The 27239-nt window shown below is 40.9% G+C and overlaps 1 protein-coding gene across 3 annotated transcripts in view; it reads right to left on the bottom strand.

The window, feature by feature from the left end:
- Positions 1–1391: 1391 nt before the first annotated feature.
- Positions 1392–27239, bottom strand: part of rcan3 (regulator of calcineurin 3) — a 72183-nt gene continuing 46335 nt past the window's right edge. For all 3 annotated transcript variants that reach the window (XM_060934778.1, XM_060934777.1, XM_060934779.1), the window contains 3 exons: positions 9448–9621; positions 9115–9286; positions 1392–7075 (listed from right to left, as the gene is read on the bottom strand). In XM_060934778.1, coding sequence (XP_060790761.1) covers positions 6921–7075; positions 9115–9286; positions 9448–9621 — 501 coding nt within the window. In that variant the 3' untranslated portion in view covers positions 1392–6920. The remainder of the gene's footprint in view (positions 7076–9114; positions 9287–9447; positions 9622–27239) is intronic.

Here is a 27239-nt window from a genome sequence, read left to right as displayed (position 1 = left end):
AGTTCCAACAGTTATTATTGGTTAATTAATCATCCGGAAGACACACACACACACACACACACACACACACGCTCTTTGATCTTGTCGTTTGATAACGCAGCTTGTTACCTGAGATGGAATTTTTTTCAGCACGATCAGCAATTTTTTGGAAAACCCGGACATTATCATCGCAGGTGAGCATGGTGGAAAGATCATGGACATGTTTTTACTGATCAAATTCACTGATATTTCATGATCTCCTCGTCAAAACCTACTTTGTTTCTTTTTCATTTGTTTCTTTCATTTGACAGTCACCATTTTGTATCTAAACGCGCATTTGAGAAATCACGTGAGGTGTCGATAATAGTGGTCGCTTTCACTGGTGTCCACCATTATCGACACCCTGTGGAATTAAGGGACATTTATAACTGTTATGGATCGATCTTTGTGTAACATTGTTGAAGTACGTTGTAGATGAAGTACTACTGGATTTCCATGTGGTTACAAGGTCGATTCCCTGTTGACATTTATTGGAAAACTACAAAACTAGAAATTAATACAAACAACAACAAATTATGAACAAAATGTGATCTACGTAAATACTTAGAAAGTGGAACAAAAAGATTTTCTGATGCAGGTTAAACATTATCGGTTCATTTGTTTACAAACATTAGAATTACTTCCTCATTTACGTAAAACACCGACATCCATATATTTATATAAAAGATATTTTGTACTAAATATAAGCCTATGTAAAACAAATTTTAAATAAAAACTATGTTTTGTTAATTTAATACCACATACTGATTATTTTTTTAATAAATAATCATCTGGATGTCGATAATTGTGGAACGGTGTCGATAACTGTGGACAAAGGTGTCGATAATTGTGGAACGGTGTCACGTGATCTGATACGCTAAGTAATTGGGAATCAACTTTTTTTTTCCAGTGGAAGTTTGAGTAATTAAACATGCACAATTTACGTACTGAAAGTCTTTTCTACTTTTGCAACAACCAAAAGATCGTTAAAGTGTCGATAATTGTAGTCGCCGCTCTATATATTTATAGTTTTTTTCCTCTCAACAGGCTCAGGGACAATATTAAATTTAAAGACACAAAAGGAGAACAAAACAAAATGTTTTAGGAATTATTGTTTATATATAGATATATTTGTGTGAAACAACTGACAATAATACCTACACAAACATAAGCAATTAGACAGTTAGGGATACAATTCATCAAAGAAACACCTATAGGAGAAGAGACGCAGATAAACAACAGGGAAATTATTGCTTCAATGCTACTTTTTCTTTACCTACTAACTACGGTACAAGACAATATTAATATTTCAACAGTGACAGAATTGACATTTTGTGCAATTCCAGAAAATAAAATAACTAAAATGCAGAGTTCATCACATTACAAAGTCTGACATGTCGCATTTTTTTTTTTAATACAGAAATGTGAAGCCACACAAGAAGTAAAAAACAAAACAAACAGAAAAACAACAAAGCATCATTGTCATCAGCATTGTGACCTGCGGGAAAAGCCAGATGCTCTGTTGTTATGGTTCTCTCGGTCTCTTTTTAAGGTGTACATGTACACTCGCAACATCAAACAGCCTACACACACACACACACACACACACACACTCGCCCAGATGTTTTAACAACACCACATTGTTTCTCTCTGTACACAGAGGCCTCATGCTGCCGAGACAAAACAAGCAGGTAAAACAGCAGCACTGAGTGAACAGTACACTCAAATCAGTCTTGTGCTGGTGACGAGGCTCTGTGAAATCAACTGAACAAACAAAATGAAAATGATGTACAGCTCAAAGATACAACTTCAGCAGTAATAAAGTGCTTTCATGACACGAGCCCTCAGAGGTAGCCGATTCACTTATACATGCACTTTTTTTTTGGCTTCTCAGAAAAGGCTCGGCTTCATTGGTTTGACACCGAGGAAAACGACAACATGAAGCGATCAGCCAAAGCACAGACGTCTGATGCGGGTGACAAATCACAGTTTATCTGTTTACGTGCATGGGATGAGATTTTGCTTGATTTCTTGTATTGGATAAAAGTTTCTTTCACATGCTAAAAGCATCTTTTTTTCTTTTTTTACAGAGGAACACATTTGAACTAGCATGTGGTTATGTTGAAATCCTCGCTCAGCTTCGAACAGATCATGTGCTTAATGTGTAATCTTGAGTGATTTATTCATTTTAAGGTTGTCTTTCACACACAGGACAACTTTTGTTCGACTCATCGTTACCGAAAGGCTTTGTGATCACATTAGCACCTTCCTCTCTCAGAAAAGTCCGAGGTCCCATTACTACCAAGAACATGTTGAATGCATTATACAATACTGATGTGCAGGGGTGGACAAATTATACACTTATTAGCAAGGAGAAGCTCCAGTGTGCTCACCCAGTCAGTCAATCACTCACATACTTTAGTTTTAACAGTAACTGGGTTAAAAATATTCTGGAGGAGACAACTATCGTCCTCACAGTAAACCTGCTTGGACTCTCAGGCTACTGATTTGTCCTGGATGTACAGTTCAGTGCAAAAGTCTGAGGCACATGAAAAGAAATGCTGTCGACCACAAATGACTTAAAAATAATGACATGAAATGTTAACGTTAAAAAAATACTATAAACAGTAATCAGTAAGCCATAATAAATGAAACAAAGTCAATATTTGCTTTAAAATAAATCCGTCTCAGGTCCAGTGAGGTCAGTTTTATGTGGAAATGATCTGTAGGTTTTCTTGAGCATCTTACAGAACCAGCCACAGTTCTTCTGGACACTTTGACTGTCACACTCACTTCTTCATTTTACACCAAAACCCAGCAGCCTTCATTATGCTTTCTTTTTTCATCTGAAAAGTGCTCTCTTATGGAATATGCTGCTCAGATACAAACATTTGTTTTCTGTAACATTTAATTTTGTGCTGGAAAACGAACGTTTGGACTCTAAAATGTTTTTGTACTGACTCGATAATGTAAAGTCATAAAACAGAAATCTATAACAAAGTTTGTATGAAAAAAAATATAGGGGGCCCAAGACTTTTGCACAGGACTGTGTGCACTCTAAAAAATAATGGTGCCAGTACCGGTTCTTCAGGGCGATGCCATAGAAGAACCTTTTTCAGGGCTTCAAAGAACCGTTCATGCAACAGTTCTTTAAAGAACCATTTAAACCATTTGTTTGAGCAGTGAAGACAGATTTGTGTAAACATAGCCTATGTGCACTGACCAGCAAATGGTAAGAGAATGCCAGGCTCTGAAGAACCATTTCCAATGTGAAGAACCTTTCGCATAATGTAATGGTTCATCACAGAGTTTTGACTCTCTATGGAACCATCCAGAGATTTGAAGAACCACTGAAGCACCTTTATTTTTTAGAGTGTGTCTGGCTTTGTCATACTGTTGCCTTGATGTCCTTTCATCTGCCTGTTACATTAATCCTGTTCTTTATTTGTGTCATTTATCCTCTCGTCTGCTTTGTTGATGGATGGTATATACATATACACACACACTGTATATAAAGCACGAGTAAATAAGTACTCTGAACAAATTAAAAGCTGTGCGCTTATTTCCTTCATCCATGAAAACATCTCCGAACAACACCAACACATGACTTAACTCGACTTTTGAGAACACTCAAACCAGTTTACAGGGAAATCAATAAGCATCTGTCCCTGTGAAGCCGTTCTGCGACCAGTCAAGCCAAGACGTTTATACAGGCTTGTCAATTTCAACACGACAGGAAGAACAGCATGATGAGACAACAGGTATAGTGTCATTAAAATGACAGCAAGAATGACACAGCAAATGGCATGGAAAAGGACACAATGGATGACACTGTGAGAGAGAGAGAGAGAGAGAGAGAGAGAGAGAGAGAGAGAGAGAATGATATAAAATGATAATGTCCAAGCTGCTTACAAGAAGTGACAACACTGACAAGGTATCATACAAAGCAATCAACATATTGTGGCCAGGAATCGAACCTCATTTCAATATTTTCTCTCCACTGTACAAAATATACATGAGCTTCTGATCTGCATTCATATTCTTAGTTCTTGCTTTGTGGTTGATTTACATTCACTGTGACATTATGGTTGTCATTTTGTCAGCTCATGTTTACAGAGTCATGCAAATAATGACAGATCAATAATAATAATAATAATAATAATAAACTGAAATAATAATAATAATAATAATAATACATTATTATTATTCATGGGCTCAATTCTCAACTGTTGCACCAGCAGAACGCAAGCTTGACTACAAGTCAGTCCAAAACCATACACTGAGTAGAAACTAGCAGGGTGTAGAATTTCAGCTGCATCAGACACCTACTGTAAGGTCTGCTGTAACTACCGTAGTAATGACTTCAAGCTAGTCATACATCACCTCGATCAATGACCAAAATCAACTGGATTGTGCCTTAAAATAAAAACCATGACTCATTTTATCCATCTCTTGTACTGCTTGGGCTCTAAAGTCACAAATTTAACAGCGTTTTACTAACAAATCATCAATGGAAAAATAACTAACACCTATTCCACTAATCCACACATCAGTGTGCTTTTCAGACAGTATAATATTAGTTTAATGGTTATCTTTTAAAACCGCTTTGTGGTGTATATCGCCTTATATTACTGTATATTATTATAGTCTGAGGATATTTTGCACAACAAACAACAAAGTAAAGAGTATATTTACTACTTTAAAAATATTTTTCTGTGAGCTGTCCATGAGCAGTGATCATATACAGCATCAGTCAAAAGTTTGGACACACCTTCTATTTAATTCAATGGTTTTTTTCTTTATTTTTATTAATTAAAAGTCACTTCCAGTCTTAAAGAACGGTAATGATGGATGCTGTTTCTCTTCACTGAGTTGTTCAGTTCTTGACATAACACTGTATGGATTACTACAAGTGTGGATGGAATAGGGCTATTTGATTATTTGATCTCAAACAATAATTAAGCCGGCAAGAAACTCATCCACTAATTAACTTTTGATGAGACACAGCTGTTAATTGAAAAGCGTTCCAGGTGACTCCCTCATGAAGCTGGTTAAGAGAATGCCAATAGTGTACAAAGCGTCATCAAGGGAACGCTGGATAAGCTGAAGAATCTAAAATACTAAACATTTTTAACGCTTTTTTGTTTACCACATAATTCCATACATGTTCCAGATGTTATTCCATAGTGCTGTCTTCAGTTTTGTTCTACAATGTAGAAAATAATCAAAGTATAGAAAAACCTATGAATGAGTAGAGTAGGGGTGTACAAACTTTTGATTAGTACTGTATATGAAGAAATTATCCTACTAAAGTTGCAAAGAAAACAAAGTGGAGGTTTAGGTGTAAGTGTTCTTTTGCATTGTCCAGTTTGAACAGGCTTTTTTAACAACCTTCCATTGGTTAAGGCTTTTTTTTTTTTTTAAACATGGCGTCCATTTACATCTAAACTAGCTTCTGAAAGAACATTGTGCTGGTGCAGCTGGCTGAAGAGTTTGCTTCAAGAGAACAAACAGAGGATACAGTGAGCAAAATTAACCCTTCATAGGACCGTCTTACAGGATTTACACAAGCCAATGTGTCCTATAACGCACCTGCAAGGTAAAACCACATTTCCTACACCAAACTAATTTTACGCTGCTTTCCCGCCATACGACTCTCTTTTTACGTCACAAAATCCTAATTATTTTACAAGTTAAAGGGCATTTTATGTGACGCCTATTCATCAGTTGAGTGTTTATGCTTTTTTGCTTTTTGTTCTTGTAAATGACAATACCCCCAAACAGGTTGAAATCTCTGATTTCATAAAACATCAAGCAAGCTGAGCAGAAACAGACTGAAAGCACAGTGCTAAGAAAGGACTCAAAGAACTGGAAAAAAAATTGCACAAAAGATTTCCTCCTCTTTTTATTTTCAGGAAGCTGCTAGCTCTACAAAAAAAAGGAAAAGAAAAAAGAGAGAAAAAGCTCTATATACACAGATATACAGACAATCGCTCCGATGGTAATGCCTTTACAGCCTTCGAGACCCCCGAGCAGCCGCAGGATTAGCACTGAAGGCTAACTTCAGGATTGTTTGATTTCTGTCGTTCAGTATAAAACACTCCGTGTTCAGCTACAGCAGTTAACATGCAAAGAATGCTTGTGGTATCAAATACATGGAAAGAACAATATTAAATCACAACAACACACATATCGTTTGGTAAACAAACATTTCCAAGTTTATAAGTAAAAAAAAAAAATAATAATAATAATATTCCAACCAACCCTTCCAGAAGCCAGCAACTGCAGGAGGTGTGTGTACCATTAACGTCTCGCTTTCTCTCTGCATCTTAATGCATCACTAACACACACACACACACACACCCGGATCACGTGGACTATACAAACCCAGCACATCACCAGATATGTGACAGGAGTCAAAATCTGCAAAAAAGAAAACACTGCTTCCCTTCCTCCTCTTCCTTATGATCAGTTACTGAATGCTCAAAAGAAAAAGTCTGATATGAAACCACTACTTCAGCATCTACGACTACATTTAGATACATTTAGATTTCTACTGATCCTCTAACGCTACACGAGTGCGAGTCTACGGGAGTGTGTGAATGAGTGGATGGAAAGTGCTCTGATTGCAGGAGGTTTCTTACCCCCTACCCCCCCATTCCATGCTACCTTTGCTTTTCTGTGAGACGGTGACGTGTCTGTGTGTCAGTTCTTCCAGTCAAGACTAACTCGGTCCGTCCTTTCCCATCGTGAGCGAGAATCGCTCTCCCCTCTAAATTTCTTTTCAATTTTATAAGTTTTTTCTTTTTTTAAATTAGAGCTGAAATGAAGGGTGCCTTTGCCTCCATATGAGAGAGAGAGAGAGACAGATTTAGACAGAGGACGCGTGCAGAGAGGTGGGTTTAGTTGTAGACTTTCGGAGGGCTGTCGGGACGTCGTGTCTGGACGATTTTCATCTTGGGTCGGGCCTCGTCTTCTTCCTCCGTCTCACTCTCACACACGTGCACAACCACGCTGGGAGTCGAATCTGTACCTGCGTGCAGCTCGTATTTCTCACCTGGACAGAGAGAGAGAGAGTGAGTGAGAGAGGGACACAGAGAGAGAGAGAGAGAGAGAGAGAGAGAGAGAGAGAGAGAGGCACAGATTGGGAGAGACAGACAGACAGACAGGCAGGGACAGATGCAGAGAAAAAGAGAGAGACAGGCAGAGAGGGAAAAGAGAGAACAAAAGGAGATAGACACATACAAAGAAAGAAAAACAAAGAAAGAAACAAAAGACAGCGTTCCAGAGAGACAGGGTGTCATGTACAACATTCAGACATACAGACGTGACTTGTTAAAGACGCCGACACTAAATTCCTATTCCCACGACCTTTAACTCCCATAAATGTGACCAAAAAGTTTTTCTGATATTTTTATGCATGTTATTTTGAGTTATTGAAATCAACCTGAAACAAACCGCACCTTAACAACAACTTCAGTGTTTAGGAACAGCGTGAAGTCAGCTCCCTATGGTTGATATTTTGGGCTCTGAGAGGGACACGACCCCACTGACCTTACAACAGGCACTAAAGGTTTCTGTACTTGTTTCAAATCACAAGTTTAACATCACACTAATTTGTTTTTCGGGTCAGGATAGTGTTGGGGTGGTGTTGTTAACAGGTATGTGCCAGTAAAGGAGTTTATAATGACTACAGAGGAATGGATCACCAGAGGTCAGATTATTCGACCTGAAGTCTATAGTTAATATTGAGGGTAACAGGAGAGGTGAGGTGCAGTAATACACACCGACTCTGCTCTCACCGCGTGATGAGTCAGTGCACCACACCCTTCTGTTTGGTTTTGACTGATGGAAAGCTTTCTGATGACTGTGCTCTTCAGGCTGTAAGGAAGGTACATCATAACAGGATAAAACCTGTCTGAAATTTAATATTAAACCACTAATCCTTTCATGAAAAACACTTTTTGTTAGCAGTTTTATCCTTGGCTACCAGATACTTATGAGAAAAATTATTAATTACATTCATTCCATAGCAAAAGCTCAGGAAAGGACGATAATCAGTCGTAGCTGGACTGAAGTAAAGCACGGTAGGGCATGAAGCGACTGCCATAAAACCTCTGTTCCATTCCCCTATGAATAACAGGAAATCTAAAATCAGATATTATGAGGTTTCTTGTATTGTATTATTGCCAAATTAAAGGCGTAGGCCCTGTGGGGAAAAATACAGACACACAGACAATGATCTACTAGATAAAGGTTGCCACAGAGACCAGGCAGGCAAACTGAATGCTGATGAGAACTGTGCACAAACACACACATCCTGCACGTTCACCTTTGTCCACCAGAGGGCGCTGCATGCACTACAAGTCATACTGGTTGTCTCATCTCATCTCATCTCATTATCTCTAGCCGCTTTATCCTGTTCTACAGGGTCGCAGGCGGGCTGGAGCCTATCCCAGCTGACTACGGACGAAAGGCGGGGTTCACCCTGGACAAGTCGCCAGGTCATCACAGGGCTGACACATAGACACAGACAACCATTCACACTCACATTCACACCTACGCTCAATTTAGAGTCACCAGTTAACCTAACCTGCATGTCTTTGGACTGTGGGGGAAACCGGAGCACCCGGAGGAAACCCACGCGGACACGGGGAGAACATGCAAACTCCACACAGAAAGGCCCTCGCCGGCCACGGGGCCCGAACCCAGGACCTTCTTGCTGTGAGGCGACGGCGCTAACCACTACACCACCGTGCCGCCCCATACTGGTTGTGTTTAGATTATTATTCTAACTTTGCCACTCATTCGCAAAAATGCTCTCCAATTCTTCTGTTTTCACACAAAATGTACACCAACTCAATACAGTACATCTGCTCTCCGACACCCCACTTTACCTCTCTCTCTCTCACACACACACACACACACACACACACACACACACAAACATTCTCACATTTTCTTTTAACTCTCTCATCCTGACAAAATTCTCACATTCATACACGTCAACAAATGACCTAACGACTCGACACACAATGAGCAGCCTATATAGATCTGACTGCTGGTGTGTGTGTGTGTGTGTGTGTGTGTGTGTACCTGGGCCCAGTTTGGCCACGGCACACAGAAGGTCATAGTTGATGACAGGGGTGGCGTCTTCACTTTGGCTCCACCCCACAGGTGGGGAAGAGGGTGGAGAGATGAGGAACTGCTTCACAGGTTGGGGCGGGGCCAGATACGCCTTATCCACATCCTCACCTGAGTTCTGCACCTGAGTAATGACAGGAAAACGTGTTTACTGTTCTTTATTGTTCTGTCTTTTAATTGCTTGTAAGCTTTAATGCACATGTACTCCTGAACTTTAATATTAATTCATTATTAAATATAAAATGCAAATAGAAGTATACAATATTTAATTAAAATAATAAGAACCTGTGCGAAATAAAGTTTGAGTTTGGCGCCGTTGAACTCAGACTCGTGGAGCTCGATGCGAGCGCGTGCAGCGGCCTCTGGCGTACTGAAGCTGATCCGCACTCTCCGGAAACTCTTAAACATCTGGAAGGATGTTTGATCATCATAGATCCGAAACAGTGACTCGAAACGCTCCTGTGCAAGAGACAAATTAATTCTTCGATTAAATCGGTGACTCTATCCAACATGGACTGGAACAACATTAAAAACTCACTATACAACTCTACTACATTATATTATATTAAACTACGATCACTATATTACACTATTATTTAAAAACAGATAGTAACTCTACTATAGTATATAAAACACACCATGATAACCAAACTATACATTTACAAACTCTATAGCTAAACTATTTATTTATATAAAAGCTCTACATGATGTAATATAATCATATCTATAAGTATACTATAACTATACTATGCCTTATGACACCTGTAATATGATCCCTATATAATATAAAAAGCTCATTATATAGGCTATTATAGTAAATAAAAACTATATAACTGCAATATATATTAAAAACTCTTACTCTGCTAACTATATATGAAATTACACACTTGTGCAAAGATATGAAGTTTATCTCCGAGTGGCGAATGTATATTTCATGAGTGAGCGAAGTGAATGAGTGAAAATATTTTCAACACGAGAAGATAAACTTCTTATCTTTGTGCCACCATGTAATGTTCCTTATCTTATTTGGACACATCCACAAAAAAAAATATGCGCAAGTTAATCAAAAGAATTTTAAATCTGAACCAGTTCACCATTTTGACAACGCACCTCTAGTCAGCGGGAAAACACTGGGAGTGACATCATCGGAGTGAAATCTTAGGAATTATTATACATACAGGACACTTTTTCCATGGAATAAAAACGTGTTCTATTCCCTTCTAGTGGGTTTATTGATAGTATGCAATATTATCATATCGCTTATCCTCTGTGTATTACGCCACGCTCCCCAATGGAAACTGAGCGTGCAATAGTGTTATAATATTGCATGTTGTCAAGACAACACGTCGCACATCGGAGTTCGTGTGAAGATCTAATGACAAAACTTTTCTGCTGCGCATGCGCACAGTCGTTTCTTTGTCAGCTGGGAAAGAGAGAAGACGAGGCGAATCCACTGCTAGGTTTAAGCACTAAATAAATAAACTGAAAACTGAAACTAAAGACGCGTTGAACACCTGAAAGGCTCCCAAAACTTCATTAGATATTCTTCATGCATATTTACAAGAGAAAAACATACCAATGGACATTGAAAAACTGGAACAGAGACACGTTGGAGACGCAAAACTTCCACGCTAGCGAGTGACTGTGACAGTTTGTAAACAAATATGGCCGCCAGGTTTTCTTCATTAAATACGGAAGCTTATGAGAGAATTTTGGCTTCCAGGTTGCTCTGTTGTATGTAGCTGTCGATGTTGATTTTAAAAGTAATTTAGTAAATTACACATCCATCCATCCATTATCTGTAGCCGCTTTATCCTGTTCTACAGGGTCGCAGGCAAGCTGGAGCCGATCCCAGCTGACTACGGGCGAGAGGCGGGGTTCACCCTGGACAAGTCGCCAGGTCATCGCAGGACTGTAAATTACACAGGGAAAAAATAATAATATTCTGCTTGACTGTGCTAGCATTGGCCTTCGCTAACACTACACCAGCTAGAAGGTAACTGGACTGCCGCGCTCACAAAGTTTGTATGAAAAAAAAATATAGGGGGCCCAAGACTTTTGCACAGGACTGTGTGTCTGGCTTTGTCATACTGTTGCCTTGATGTCCTTTCATCTGCCTGTTACATTAATCCTGTTCTTTATTTGTGTCATTTATCCTCTCGTCTGCTTTGTTGATGGATGGTATATACATATACACACACACTGTATATAAAGCACGAGTAAATAAGTACTCTGAACAAATTAAAAGCTGTGCGCTTATTTCCTTCATCCATGAAAACATCTCCGAACAACACCAACACATGACTTAACTCGACTTTTGAGAACACTCAAACCAGTTTACAGGGAAATCAATAAGCATCTGTCCCTGTGAAGCCGTTCTGCGACCAGTCAAGCCAAGACGTTTATACAGGCTTGTCAATTTCAACACGACAGGAAGAACAGCATGATGAGACAACAGGTATAGTGTCATTAAAATGACAGCAAGAATGACACAGCAAATGGCATGGAAAAGGACACAATGGATGACACTGTGTGAGTGTGAGAGAGAGAGAGAGAGAGAGAGAGAGAGAGAGAGAGAGAGAGAGAGAGAGAGAGAATGATATAAAATGATAATGTCCAAGCTGCTTACAAGAAGTGACAACACTGACAAGGTATCATACAAAGCAATCAACATATTGTGGCCAGGAATCGAACCTCATTTCAATATTTTCTCTCCACTGTACAAAATATACATGAGCTTCTGATCTGCATTCATATTCTTAGTTCTTGCTTTGTGGTCTTGCTTTTCACAGCACTGAGTCGCGGGTAAGTTCGCATTGGCCTTTGAGAATGATGATATGAAGAGAGAGTGTGTATGTAGTATAATAATAATAATAATAATAATAATAATATTGGCTGGCTTTTGTCGTGGTCTATCACATATTCCATTCAGCTACTCGTCTTCAACTTGTTCAGTATCATGCTTGCTGAATGGAATATATCTGATATTCCACTCAACACCAGCCAATATAATTTAAATATGTCGCTCAGATCTGTAATGCATTTTGTATGAAAAATGTGAGTTTTTCAACATGAGAAGATAAACTTAATATTTTCAAGCAAACGTGATTTTCTTTTTTTTATATATATATATATACATTGACACATTCACAAACAAAAAGTCCCCAAATTTATCAAAACAGTTAATTGATTTCCTCACAAGTGATGATATTGGAAAATATCTTACTCAGTGTCCTGGATGTAGTTTGTATGAAAAATATGACTCGTGTCCAGATAATAAAAAAATAATATACATTTATAACTATACTATGCCTTATAAGCACTGTGTATGATTATATTTATATTACACACACACACACACACACACACACGTTATGATATAATTGTGACTTTCATCATCTGACATTCATCACATTATGTTTAAAATCTTGTACCAAATTTCAGATGGTGGTCTAAAATCTGATAATTTTTTGATTACTTCATCATCCATACTGCTGTAGAACAACATCTAAACTGTACAACTATTTCAGATTCTCTTATGTTACAATATCACAGATATATTTCACACAAATGTGCCAATTCCTTGTGTAAAACTGATGTGCAGAAAACAGGGATCAAATGACAGAAAGTGAGGTGTGACTGAGGAACTACAGTAGTTACAAGAGTGTAATTCTGTATACACGATATTATTTCATTATATTTCCTCGCTCTAACCGAGAACAGAATTAGTAAGCGTGACAATATAAGCTGTGACTAGTGAAATAGGATTTCGGACTACTTAAGCTTGGGTATGTCTACACACAGGGTACACAATGATAAAAAGGGTGAAGGTTAAATCTCTGACTCAGAAAACCTAGAATGGTTAAACTTAAAAAGATATTAACTAGTAACACATACGCAGAGTTAAACAAGATGTACAGCACGAGCACATGGGAGGCACAAGGCTTCAGAGCGTGTGTCGGGGAGTCTGGGGTGTTTACACAGGTCCTGATAGTGGTGATAATGAGGTGCAGGTGATACTCAGCAGAGGCGGAGTGTTGGGTGTGCATTACTGAGGACAAACCCATTAAAAAAAAAAAGTGCATTCTCATTTAGTCCAAGTTAATGTGTTTCCAAATCAAGTTAAGGATTCTTCAAGCATTCTTCAGATAGCTTTCTAAAACATTGGAATACTTTCTTTTATGTTCCCTTCATGCTATTGATTTAAAGCATCTTCTACAGTATATATGCTGAATCTTAAGCTACACACAAAATGTGCGACTCGGAAAATTAGCAGGCCTCCGTTTATGTTTAACCTGCAGAGAGAAAAAATCATGACTGACCCTGCAAACCTTGTCCACTCTGTCGTTTTAGTCAAGGGGACATAATTATCAGAACAATGACCTTTGGTTACATTACTTATGCATATAAAACACAACATGCACTCGTAGCTGTTAGCTGTTCCGTAACCACTCACTCACTGTTTTTGATTAAACATGGAGCAACAGTGCTTCAGAGGTTCATGGTCAACGGACTGGAAAGCTGAAAGTTAATAATCCTAGCAATGCCATGTCGCCACTGTCTGGATGCTGTAACTTCTTTCCAAGCACAGACATGCTAAAAATGTTCATTGTTCTGTGGATATATACACATAATGGCCATAATTTCTTACTTTAAGTCTGTAGCCATTACTAAGAAATGTTTAGCTGTAAGACATATCCTAAATGAAAAAGAAAATGTTTCAGAATCTATTACATTTATAATTATTAAATTGTAGTATTCCGTGTGGGCGGCACGGTGGTGTAGTGGTTAGCGCTGTCGCCTCACAGCAAGAAGGTCCTGGGTTCGAGCCCCGTGGCCGGTGAGGGCCTTTCTGTGCGGAGTTTGCATGTTCTCCCCGTGTCCGCGTGGGTTTCCTCCGGGTGCTCCGGTTTCCCCCAAAGACATGCAGGTTAGGTTAACTGGTGACTCTAAATTGAGCGTAGGTGTGAATGTGAGTGTGAATGGTTGTCTGTGTCTATGTGTCAGCCCTGTGATGACCTGGCGACTTGTCCAGGGTGAACCCCGCCTTTCGCCCGTAGTCAGCTGGGATAGGATCCAGCTCGCCTGCGACCCTGTAGAACAGGATAAAGCGGCTACAGATAATGAGATGAGTATTCCGTGTTTGAGAATCAGCCTTTATCATAACTGAAATACTTTTAAAAATTATTGGTTATTTGACTGAGTATTGCAGTGTTTCTCAACCACTGGGCCATGGCCCATTAGTGGGCTGCAAAGTGCCATCTAGTGGGCTGTAAATTTTTTCAAGTTGAAGTTAATTTTTAGTAGGGTACAGTTGTTGGGCTGCATCCAACGTCACATCTGCCTTATTAGATATACCGTACAAGACATGAAGTGGTGGTCAGTTGAGCTCACTAAGGTTCTGTCTTGGGGCCACTGCTTTTTTCTTTATATATGTTCCCTCTGGGTGATATTATTTGTAAACATGGTATTAGTTTCCACTGTTATGCTGATGACATACAGTTGTATGTTTCTGCAAAACCTGATGAGAGACACTAGATTAACAGAACTGAAGAACGTGTGAAGGACATCAGACACTGGATGCTTATTAACTTCCTTCTGCTTCACTCTGACAAGACTGAAGTACTTGTACTCGGACCACACGCAGCTAGAAGTAAGTTTTCTGATTCCACAGTAACTCTGGATGGCCTTTCTGTTTCTTCACGTACAGCAGTAAAAGACCTCGGGGTGATTATTGACCCCAGTCTTTCATTTGAAACTCATATCAATAACATTACCCGGATAGCTTTCTTTCATCTCAGAAATATTGCTAAGAAATTTAATGTCACTACACGACTCAGAAAAACTAGTTCATGCTTTCGTTCCCTCCAGGTTGGATTATTGTAATGCCTTACTGTCTGGATGTTCCAATAAGTGCATAAACAAGCTCCAGTTAGTTCAAAATGCAGCAGCAGGAGTCCTTACTAGAACTAGAAAATATGACCCCATCACCCCTGTCTTATCCACACTGCATTGGCTCCCAATCACATTTCGTATTGATTATAAAATACTACTATTGACCTTTAAAGCACTGAATGGTCTCGCACCACAGTACCTGAGTGAACTTCTGCTCCTCTATGACCCGCCACGCCTACTTAGATCAAAAGGTGCAGGCTATCTGCTGGTACCTCGTATAGTGAAGGCTACATCAGGGGGCGGAGCCTTTTCTTACAAAGCCCCACAGTTATGGAACAGCCTTCCAAGTAGTGTTCGGGAATCAGACAGTCTCAGCATTTAAGTCTAGGCTGAAAACATATCTGTTTAGTCAAGCCTTGTGTTAATGGTGTTTATGAGGTAAAGGTGTAGATCTGGAGGATCCTCAGACAGAGTGTTTTGGTAAACTGGGATGTATGGATGCTGTCAGTCCCCACTCGAGTTTGTTGATGGTGTAGTGGCTGCTGCTTTATGTCCCGGGGCCCCTCATGCCTGAGTTACCTTCTGGCTCTCCCCTTATGATCTTATAGTTAGTTTTCCTGGAGTCCCTGCTTGCACTCAGTGCAAAATGTATACTGTTCCTACTCATCAGGTGACATTGGGCATACCTAACAACCTGTGTCCCCCCCAGGTCTGTCCCTCTGAGTTGCATGTCAATCCTGAGATAGAGCTGCTGAACCTCTTCTGCTCCTCGGACCTGCCTGATCCATCCTGATGCCCTGTGTCTGGCTGGAGTCTCATCACATCGCTCCTGTGGAGGACGGCCCCCACGTGGACAGTTGAAAGTCACACTTGGAAGACACTCTGGACTCTTACAGTAATGAGGACTACAGCTGGCTTGCTAACTTTAGGACTGCAGTTGTCATGAACAGTTTTGCACTCAAGTTTCCATCAATGAACAGTTTATAACTTCAACAAAACAGACTTCATGTTAAAACTGTTAAAAATGTTATAGTCATGCTGTCTGTTATCACCCAAATGAGGATGGATTCCCTTTTGAGTCTGGTTCCTCTCGAGGTTTCTTCCTCATGTCATCTGAGGGAGTTTTTCCTTGCCATTGTTGCCACAGGCTTGCTCATTGGGGATAGATTAGGGATAAAATTATCTCATGTTTAAAGTCATTAAAATTCTGTAAAGCTGTTTTGCGACAATGTCTATTGTTAATAGCGCTATAAAAATATCCTTGACTATTCACAAAGCGTTACTATCGCTGGGGCGCCTTGCTAGTTGTTAAAATACACTACACTTGCGTTGTTTTGTGCTACTCTAATCACACAAACCGTGAAACTGATAAAAGTTTCCTCCAGGTTCCCCATGCAGTGATAAAAAAGGGTGAAATGGCAAATGATTTTTCCAAAAGACGATGAGAAAGGTGGCTCTTGAACCTTTTGCTGCGATGGAAGCAAGCAGAGTCAAAGAACGCTTGAGTTTGCAGTGATCACTTCACGAAAGGTTTGTAAATTCCTCTGATTTATTTAATTTGGATTTGCAAATCACTTCTCACCATTTTCTGTTATTTTGTGATGTTTTGAAGTTCAGGAGATGCTTCAGTCCTCAGATATATTTTCGTTTACTGTTTGCGTTCGCCATATTGTAAACTAACGCATATATAATATGCATAATCCCCAGGTCTTTAAAGGGGTTTCTGTGGATCTTTGTGAATTATTTAGCTGGAAGAGAAGAGCAGGGAGGATTGAGAATCAAGCCGCAGTGGTTTGTTTTCACCCGATACTAAAACTTGTAGCATCCTAGCAACCATCACAAAGACACGTATGAAAAGCCCAGAAATTCCTCCTTACCCAGGCAAAAATGATACAGGATTTATCTTGTAGTGTCCTGATCCTCAGATCTTTAACCCAGCCACATATAAAGTTGTTCCCCTCCATGCTCTTCCAGGTTTCCATTTGTATGTCTGTATAGAACGATGTCTGCAGCAGCAGGTAGTTTGAGATGTCGGGGAACTCAACGGAGAGGTAATTTTTCAACTTGTAGGAAAAATCCTTCTTTGTTAGCGTGTAAGGATCTAATTCCATTGAGTGGTTTCTATACCCACTTCTTCTGAGTGATCTTCTTGGTTTTAACAACTTGCTTGTTTGCTGAACACAAACATGGCAATAAGTTCTTGTGTTAATGGACCAGACTCCACTTTTGGATCATTAATCCCTTTTGGCTAAAAATGACCTGCATACATGGTTTGGCTTCTGGCACATCCATACAGTTTTAAATACAATACCTACAATTAAAAACAGTTGGGTTTTATTGCCATCCATCCATTTTCTTTCACTTATCCAAGGTTGGGTCACGGTGGCAGCAGGCTAAGCAGGGTATTCCAGGCGTCCCTCTCCCCAGCAACGCTTTCCAGTTCTTTCTGGGGGATCCCAAGGCACTCCCAGGCCAGATGAGATATATAATCTCTCCAGTGTGTTCTGGGTCTACTCTGAGGTCTCCTCCCAGTCAGATGTGCCCAGAAAACCTCCAAAGGAAGGCACCCATGAGGCATCCTAATCAGATGCCGGAACCTCCTCAACTGACTCCTTTTGACATGAAAGAGCAGTGGCTCGACTCCGAGATCCCTCCGGATGTCTGAGCTCCTCACCCTGTCTCTAAGGCTGAGCCCAGCCACCCTACAGAGAAAGCTCATTTCACCTGCTTGTATCTGCAATCTCATCCTTTCGGTCACTACCCAAAGCTCATGACCAGAGGTGAGGGTTGGAACGTAGATCGACTGGTTAATCGAAAGCTTTGCCTTCCGGCTCAGCTCCCTCTTCATCACGAAGGACCGGTACAACACCTGCATTACTGCTGACACCGCCCCAATCTGCCTTTCTATCTCACACTCCATTTTCCTATCACTCGTGAACACTTGAACTCCTTCACTTGGGGCAGTAACTCACTCCCAACCCGGAGGGAGCACTCCACCGTTTTCTGGCAGAGAACCATGGCCTCAGACTTGGAGGTGCTGACTCTCATCCCATCCGCTTCACTCTCGGCTGCAAACTGTCCCAGTGCTTGCTGAAGGTCACGCTCTGAAGAAGCCAACAGAACCACATCATCTGCAAAGAGCAGAGATGTGATTCTGAGGTTTCCAAACCGGTCACCCTCCTCATCCTGGCTGCACCTTGAGATCTCATCCATGAATATCACAAACAGGATCATCAACAAGGGGCAGCCTTGGCGGAGCCCAACGGATTTGACTTTGTGCCGAGAATTCGGACACAGTTCACACTTTGGTTGTACAAGGACCGGATGGCTTGTAGCAACGGCCCCAATACCCCATACTCCTGCAGTGCCCCCCACAAGAGCCCCAAGAGGGTTTTATTGCGTTTATTTAATTCCTGGGCTCCCATCTGTAACAGGGAGTGATGTTGTATCCCATTAATACACTTTACAATAGATTATTAGATTCTAATATAATAGATGACCCAAAATATATGTATATTTTTAATGGACCCCGACTCTTTACAAGTATGAATAAGTGGGCCTGAAAATAGAAAGGGTTGAGAACCTCTGTACTATTGGACACTAAGTGTGCATACAAAGTTTTTTTAAACCTTGTTAAATAGGTGAAAAATGCTGAGCTTGGTGAATAAAGCCTGACTCTAAAATAATCCCTCTCCTTCTCCCTCCCCCCCAGATGCCCTTGTTTTGTTGCTCTTTCTGACAACCTTGTCGTCTCTCTAATGTCTTGCCCTCTCTGTCCCAATACCATCTGGCTACCTTGGGAGAATTATGGCTGTGGGATAAACTGGTTCACATGATCTTCACTACCTGCTTCTCTTCTGTTTTCATCTTTAGGAAAAGAGGCACACAGGAATAGTGCTCTTTATATGCAAACAAACAAACAAACAAAAAATTATCATCACTCCAGGAACTGCAGAAACATCTGGAAAAATCATGTGGAGTTTTAAACTCCTTTTGAAATTTGAAATACTCCCAAAGAAAGTCAACTGATTGTCATTTATTGTGCTATTAATATACTCATACTGACCAACCCTACATCCACATCCGTCAGTGTAACGAGATCAAAACTACAACCAATGGAATCGTGTCCTTGACTTTCATATGACCTTGATCAAAAGCTTCAATTTGCCCAATCAGAGTCACAGAATGGTGTGTATCTTGCTATATTTTGACATTATGTTTACCACTTTTGCTAGGGGCAAAGCCTTTGAACAGATAAGACACGTCAACTGAAAAATTTTTTGACAGAAGATGTAACGGGTCATGTTAAGAAAACAGTCACTAAACGCAGGACAATTTTTTTCTCCCCTCATACATGTACTTATTCTGCGACAGCATTTTTTTAAAAATTAGTCTGGTCACTGAAACACACCATATGGCCATAAGTTTGCGGACACCTTACCATCACACTGATTAGATTAAACTTTATTGACCCCTTTGGGCGGGTTCCCTCAGGGAAATTAAGATTCCAGCAGCATCATTACAGGATAAACAGAGAATAGAAAATAGAGAAAAAAACTTCTAAATAAATTAAATTAAATATTTACATATACAAATATAAAAAGAATAAGATATGGGGAAGAGAGGAAGGGGGGAGGGCCAGCAGGAGAGATATTGCACATTATATTGTACATTGTCCGGTATTGCTTTTTGTCAGGCTAGGCTACTGATCCTTCCCGTCCTCTGTCCTCCTGTTCCCCCTCCTCCCCCCCAGACAGGAGTTGTACAGTCTGATGGCGTGAGGGACAAAGGAGTTTTTGAGTCTGTTCGTCCTGCACTTGGGAAGGAGCATTCTGTCACTGAACAGGCTCCTCTGGTTGCTGATGACGGTGTGCAGAGGGTGACTGGCATCGTCCATGATGTTCAGTAGTTTGTCCATAGACCTCTTCTCTGCCACCGTCACCAGAGAGTCCAGCTTCATGCCGACCACAGAGCCGGCCCGCCTGATCAGTTTGTCCAGCCTGGATGTGTCCTTCTTGGATGTGCTGCTCCCCCAGCACACCACGGTGTAAAGCAGGACACTGGCGACCCCAGACTGATAGAACACCCACAGGAGTTTCCTGCAGATGTTAAAGGACCGCAGCCTCCTCAGGAAGTACAGCCTGCTCTGTCCCTTCCTGTATAAGTAATTGGTGTTGCAAGTCCAGTCCAGCTTGCTGTCCAGCCACAGCCCGAGGTACTTGTAGGAATCCACAGCCTCCACCTCGACTCCCTCGATCAGAACTGGTCGTGACCTTGGTCTGGACCTCCCAAAGTCAATGACCAGCTCCTTGGTCTTCGAGGTGTTGAGCTGCAGATGGGTCCTGTTGCACCACACAGCAAAGTCCCTCACCAGGTTCCTATACTCCTCCTCTCTGTCGTCACTGATACACCCCACGATGGCTGTGTCATCGGCAAACTTCTAAATGTGGCACAGCTCCGAGTTGTAGCAGAAGTCCGCGGTGTACAGGGTGAAGAGAAGAGGGGCGAGCACCGTGCCCTGGGGTGCTCCGGTGCTGCTAATCACAGGGTCAGACGTGATGTCCTTCAGCCTGACGTACTGCGGCCTGTCCGTGAGGTAGCTGGAGATCCAGGTGACCAGGCAGGGGTCCACTCGCATCCTGTTCAGTTTGTCCTGAAGCAACAGGGACTGGATGGTGTTGAAGGCACTCGAGAAGTCCAAGAAGAGGATCCTCACTGTGCCATTTCCCTTATCCAGATGCGAGTGGGCTCGGTGTAGCAGGTAGAGGATGGCGTCTTCCACACCAACACCTGCCCGGTACGCAAACTGCAGACAGTCCTGGGCATGTTGTACCTGGGGTCTGAGGAGGCTGAGGAAGAGCCGCTCCAATGTCTTCATCAGATGTGAAGTGAGCGCCACTGGTCGGAAGTCATTCAGCTCGCTGGGCCAATTCTTTTTGGGAACTGGAACGATGCATGATGTCTTCCAGAGGGTGGGCACTCTCCCCAGCTGCAGGCTGAGGTTGAAGATGTGTTGGAGTGGTTCACCCAGTTCAGCAGCGCAGGTCTTCAGTAATCGGGGACACACCTTGTCCGGGCCTGCTGCTTTCCTGGGGTGAAGCTTCCTCAGTTGACCTCTGACCTGGTCTGCAGTAATGCATGGAAGAGTCTGTGTTGAGGTGGGGGAGGAGGGGGCTGCTGTGATGACTGGGGGGAGGTGTGTTGAGGGAAGAAGGAGAGATGGCTGCAGTGAGGGGGAGGGTGGGGGGGACGTGGGCTGGTTGAAGAGGCCATTCAACTCGTTTGCCCTCTCCACTGTCCCCTCAACGACTCTGGTCTTTGTGTTGTGGCCTGTGATGGTTTTCACATCTTCCCAGACCTCCCTCATGCTGTTCTCCTTCAGCTTCTGCTCCACCTTTCTCCTGTAACTGTCCTTAGCTTCCCTCACGCAGCGTTTCACCTCCTGCTGTGCTGCTTTCCTCGCCTCCCTCTCCCTGCTCTTGAAGGCGGCTTTCTTCCTATTGAGGACAGCTTTCACTTCCTGTGTTACCCATGGCTTGTTATTAGGGTAACATTGTACAGTCTTAGCGGGGGAAACCATGTCTGCACAGAAGTTGAAATAATCCGTCAGACAGTGTGTCAGCCCCTCTATGTCCTCACAGTGTGGGCTAAGCAGCACATCCCAGTCCGTGATGTCATAGCAGGATGTGATACATGCTTCTTGAACATTCCATTCCAGATGTAGTCAATTTTTGGTGTTTCTTGTTATAATAAGAAGCTCCATTCTTCTGGGAAGGCTCTCCACTAGATTTCGAAGCATGGCTGTGGGGATTTGTGTTCATTCAGCGAAAAGAGCTTTAGTGAGATCAGGTACTGAGGTTAGGTGAGGAGGCCTGGGGTGTAGTCAGTGTTTAAAGGACATGAGACATGAAACATAAATGCACGCTATATCAGTTTCTTTCCATTAAAAATATGAAATAATTGCATCAACAAATACAAAATTATCTATTAAATTCAGCAAAATCGTTATATTCGTGATGATTATATGGCATTTCTGCTCGAGCTCCGATATGCATATTTTACAACCGGAAGAGCTGCTGTCACGTGATCATACGTGACAAAAACTTTCGGGTACAGCACAAGCGGGTAGATGAATATGGAGAAGTGTGAATCGTGATGATGACGAATGCGACAAAATAGTTTTTGTGTCTTGGATGACAAGAAAATTGTTTCGTTTTTAGAGTGTTTAACGTACATTGAACATCATGGTGTATTGCGACCTCCCAGTCAGTCAGACGCGCTGTTACTCCTGTTAGCAATGTAGCTAGGCTCAGCATGGCCAATGGTATTTTTTAGGGCTGTAGTTAGATGAGACCAAACTCTTCCACGTTTTTCCTGTTTACATAGGTTTATATGACCAGTGACATGAAACAAAGTTCAGTTACACAAATTGAAACGTGGCGATTTTCTATGCTATGGAAAGTCCGCACTATAATGACAGGCGTACTAACACCTTCTGCGCGCTTCGACAGCGCATTGATACCTTCACTCGGAGTTGTACCATTATTTTTTAGACAGGGCGGATGGACCAGGGCATTCGCCCGCCTGGCCGTGCCCGACGAGGAGCGCTCTCGGCCGGCTTGGGAGGCAGACGGCAGCCCCTCCTGGAAGTGTGGTTTTACCATGGGCCTCATGCTGTAAGGATTAGTATTATAATTTTGGGTGTATCAATTATTGATTATCATAATTCTGACTCGTTTCGCCATTTTGAATGTTTTCATCTCGGACTCTGGAAGCATTGTATCTCAATCAATCTCGAAAAATATCAGCAAAAAAAAAAAAAACTAGCTTGCAACGGACTTTAGCTAGATCTATGATGAACTTTCAATGTATGATACAAAAATAATACTTCTTTCAACAGATCATTAGCCTTTGAGCAGAATTGTTTTTAACTTACCAGGAAGTGTTATGGAGCCGACCACTTTCAGTTTCATGGGGATTGAATGAACTCTCACTCTCAGAATCATCTGACCCGTCAGAGTAAAGACAAGATCCATGTTCATGTGAATTTCCAGCTATCGGTTCGAATTGATAGGGTCTAACTTCACATCTCTGTGAAACATCGGGAATATCACTGTCGATGGTGTCCATTTCGGTAACCTGTTTACATTCGATACCCAAGCGCTGGCTCCTTGAAAAGTTTTTGTGACGTCACGGGTCACATGACCGCTTAGCTAATTAACGAATCATTGTTTTACGCTGATGTATAAAAAAGTTGAATAATGTGATGATTTTCACATTTTTGACGCCCTGCAGTGATTTAGATGGCATTTCTTATGTCCTTTATACATAATTATACCCAGAAAAAAATCCATGTCCCATATCCTTTAAGTTCATCTCAAAAAAGTGTTCAGTGGGGTTGAGGTCAGGGCTCTGTGCAGGACACTCGAGTTCTTCCACTCCAACTTTGGTAAACCTTGTCTTCATCAGAGATGTTGACAAGCGCCGGCGACCGGCGTTTTTCTCTGCCTACACAGATGGTCTGGACCGGCTACTCGATCCTAGAAAAAAATAAAAACTTGCCTTTCAATGTTCAAGCAGTTTATATCGTCTCCACTGCCCAGAATTTGCTGCACATCCAATTATTCCACCATGAAATTGTCTGCAATTTGGGTCATGATCAGAAGCGACGCCACATTTGTTGATTCTTACGCTCTGATTGGCTGAGCCGGTCCACATGACCACGCCACAGCAGATGTAGTTATGCTACAGAGCCAGGCAGCGTACTACAGAGGGGAACCAAGAAAGCCAAGCACACACATCTGGAGGGAAATTTCATACATATTTTACAATTATTTTACAGGGAAATGGTTCATAATTTATTAGCTAAGAATGCACCAGAAAGCATGTAAATTTCAAAATTTTATCCCAAACATTAGCGCATTAGCATTAGCTGTCTACTACTTTTTTTTGCGGTCTACTTCAGATTTTCTGGAGAACCCTGCTTCATGGCGCTCGCTTTGTGCACAGGAGTATTGTCATGCTGGAACAGGTTTGGGCCTTTTGGTTCCGATGAAGGGAAACTGTCATATTACAGAATACAAAGATGTTTTATTTCGACAGTTTGAGGAAGGCCCACATATGGATGTGATGGTCATGTGCGAACAAGCTTTTGGTCATGTAATGTAATTTGCTGGTTCCACATTTGGACTGCAGTCCACCAGGTGACGACCCCTTAGTACTCTGGCTTCTTTATGGAGTAATGAAAGTACTGGACAAGCAAAAGCTACTTTAGGTACACATCTTTATTACTGGACAAATACATACACTCATTATTTCCTAATCCTGGCAGTAAGAATTACACGGTACTAAACCCCTCTGCTAATTCATTAATTATACACAGTACTCATAGACACACGATATGAACTGAGACTTTGTAATGTTTAATTCATTACTTATTAAAAACGTTACTTATCTCTGGGAATTTTTGAACCTTTTTGAACCATTTGGCATCAAGTCACTGCCAGTTTTTAATCATCATCTATTCTGAAAAGCAAAAGGAACAATGGGTTCCTAGTGTTTATCGTCTCATCAGAGGTGGAGAACATGTCATCGCCAGCTGCCCCAGTACACTTCACTCATCTAAAATGATCTCCTCCTCAGAGGGGAGGGAGGCAGAGACAGAGGGAGAAAATAGAGAAAGAAAAAAGGAGAGAAAGTCTCAAAGAAAAAAATCGGGAGAAAACCGACAGACAAAAAAAACAAAATAGGAATTTAGAGATGGAAAAAGAAAGACAGAGAAAGAGAGAATATCAGGAGAGAATTATCAGAATATAGAAACAAGTGCTGACGTGTTTGTAACCTGGAGTGGTAACTAGAGAGGACGCAGCGATCACTAATTTATGGTGGTGCATTCTGAGTGCACTTCCTGACCGTGGTATACTCTTACAGACTCGAGCTCCACTCCGCCCAGCACGCGTGTGCCATGATGCATTTTAGAGACGATAACAGATACCATATCTCTGTAAACTACATGCATGTGTGTGTATGTTTTCTAGAAATACAATATACACGAGATGCACCAGGAATGTGTGTGTGTGTGTGTGTGTGTGTGTGTGTAAATGAGAACAAATAAGAAAGATTTAACAAGAAAGTGAATGGTAAATATAATAGGTTGGAGAGTGTGCAATGTCTGAGTGTGTAATTTAATATCTATGTTCAATTTTTTTTTAGCAACTGACAGTAAATGAATTTAATTAAATATAAACATTTATTATCCATACAGGACACTTTTTTGATGGAATAAAAACGTGTTCTATTCCCTTCTAGCAGGTTTCATTCATTTGGTTTGATAGCATGCGATATTGTTAGCATATCACTTATCCTACGTGCGTTACGTCACTCTACCCAATGGAGAATGAGCGTTGAATATGGTTTACGATATTGTATGGTTGTCAAGACAACATGACGTCACACGTCAGAGACATAAAACTTCCGCGCTAGCGAGCGACTGGGACAATTTGTAAACCAACATGGCTGCCAGGTTTGCTTCGTTAAATATGGAAGATTCTGAGAGAATTTTGAAAGAGAAAGATGCACTGAACACCCGAAAGGAATGTATAATAATAATAATAATAATAATAATAACAACAACAACAACAACAGCTGGCTTTTTTTATGGTCCATCAGACATTCCATTCAGCTACTCGTCTTCGACTCATTCAGTATCATGCTAGCTGAATGGAATATATCTAATAGACCACTCAACACCAGCCAATATTATTTAATTATAAAAGCAGTAAATGCTTCACCCAGCAACTGAAGTTAGCAGACTAAAGACGTAACATCAGCAGGCATTTAAAAAGAAAATAAATTTATAGCATCATTGTTTTTACTCAATCCCCAAACCTTCCAATGCGTATAACAAACTTCACATGAGCTATTCAAGTAATGGGACGGCCCTTTAATACAGTGTCCAGGACGTCCCCAAAGGGAAATAGTGAGGACAAGTTGACAACAACGTGTAAAGAACAGGACTGAAATGAGGAATGAGTGTTTGGAGCCATAAAAAGTTAGCATGAGATCTTGTGGAGTTATGGTAGCACTGAATCTTGTGTCAGTACAGATTCTCTTGGAGTTAGCATGAGATCTTGGGGAGTTAGAATGGATTCTTGTAGGTGTTTGAATGGACTCGTGTAGAGTTAGTATGAAATCTTGGGGAGTTAACATGGAATCTTCTGGACTTGGCATGGAATCTTCTGGAAGGAGGATGAAACAATGTGGAGTTGGAAAGCAATGCTGTAGCGGTAGCATGTAACCTTGTGCATGTGTCTTTTGACTGTGTTTAGAGGAAAACTGTGCGAGTGTTAATGTGGAACTTCATAGTGGGATATTAACCTTGAATTGTCTGTTATTGTGGAACTGTGTACAATTAACATTCCCCCCCAGATTCAAAGAAAACATACACTACCCTGCTTCTGGTTTGCTAATGGAAAAAAAAAAAAGCTGAGCTAAAAATATGAAGGTCAACCTACTGCATTCTTTCACACAGTGAAGCTCTTTAAAATAAATAGTACTCTCATGCTCCCTCGACCCGGAGCACGGCATTAAAAAATGTTGCAAGTTTCCTAAAATGATTTTACACAGCCTAAAAAGGTTCATGTTCTTTAATGATAATGATATTGAGCTTATTTCAGGGATCTGTAAATATATCTGAACTATTATTTGACATAGTCACACAAATATTGCTAACTTCTGGGTTTTATTTATTATGACCTTTATGATAAGACCACAGTTAAAGCCCAAACTGGGACATCCCTTACAAAAAAGAAGTTTATTCAAGTGTGCTTCTAGTATACTTCTTTTAAACTAAAAATAAGAGAGTGTGCTTTCAGTTTACTTTTTATTTACTTATCAGAGATATACTTAATAAAGTTATACATAAGTATACTTGGCTTATACTGAAAAGTTTATAGAAAAGTCTAAGTATATTAAGCTTATACTTATACTTTTGATCAAGATATACTTAACAAAAGTGTAATAAAGTATTAAAATATTTGTGCCTTATGTTTAAGTGTACTTGCCCTGTAGTAAATTTTGATTTTTAAAGAAAATGAATATGTTCTTAATCCTGAGTATCTGTTGTTATTCTGTGAATTCTTACCTTTATAACTTCATTGTAACTTCAGGTACAAAACCTTAAG

This window comes from Neoarius graeffei, chromosome 11 (genome assembly GCF_027579695.1).
Source record: "Neoarius graeffei isolate fNeoGra1 chromosome 11, fNeoGra1.pri, whole genome shotgun sequence".
NCBI lineage: Eukaryota > Metazoa > Chordata > Actinopteri > Siluriformes > Ariidae > Neoarius > Neoarius graeffei.
The sequence above is the reverse complement of the archived record's forward strand: the minus strand, read 5'-3'. Positions and strand labels throughout refer to the sequence as shown.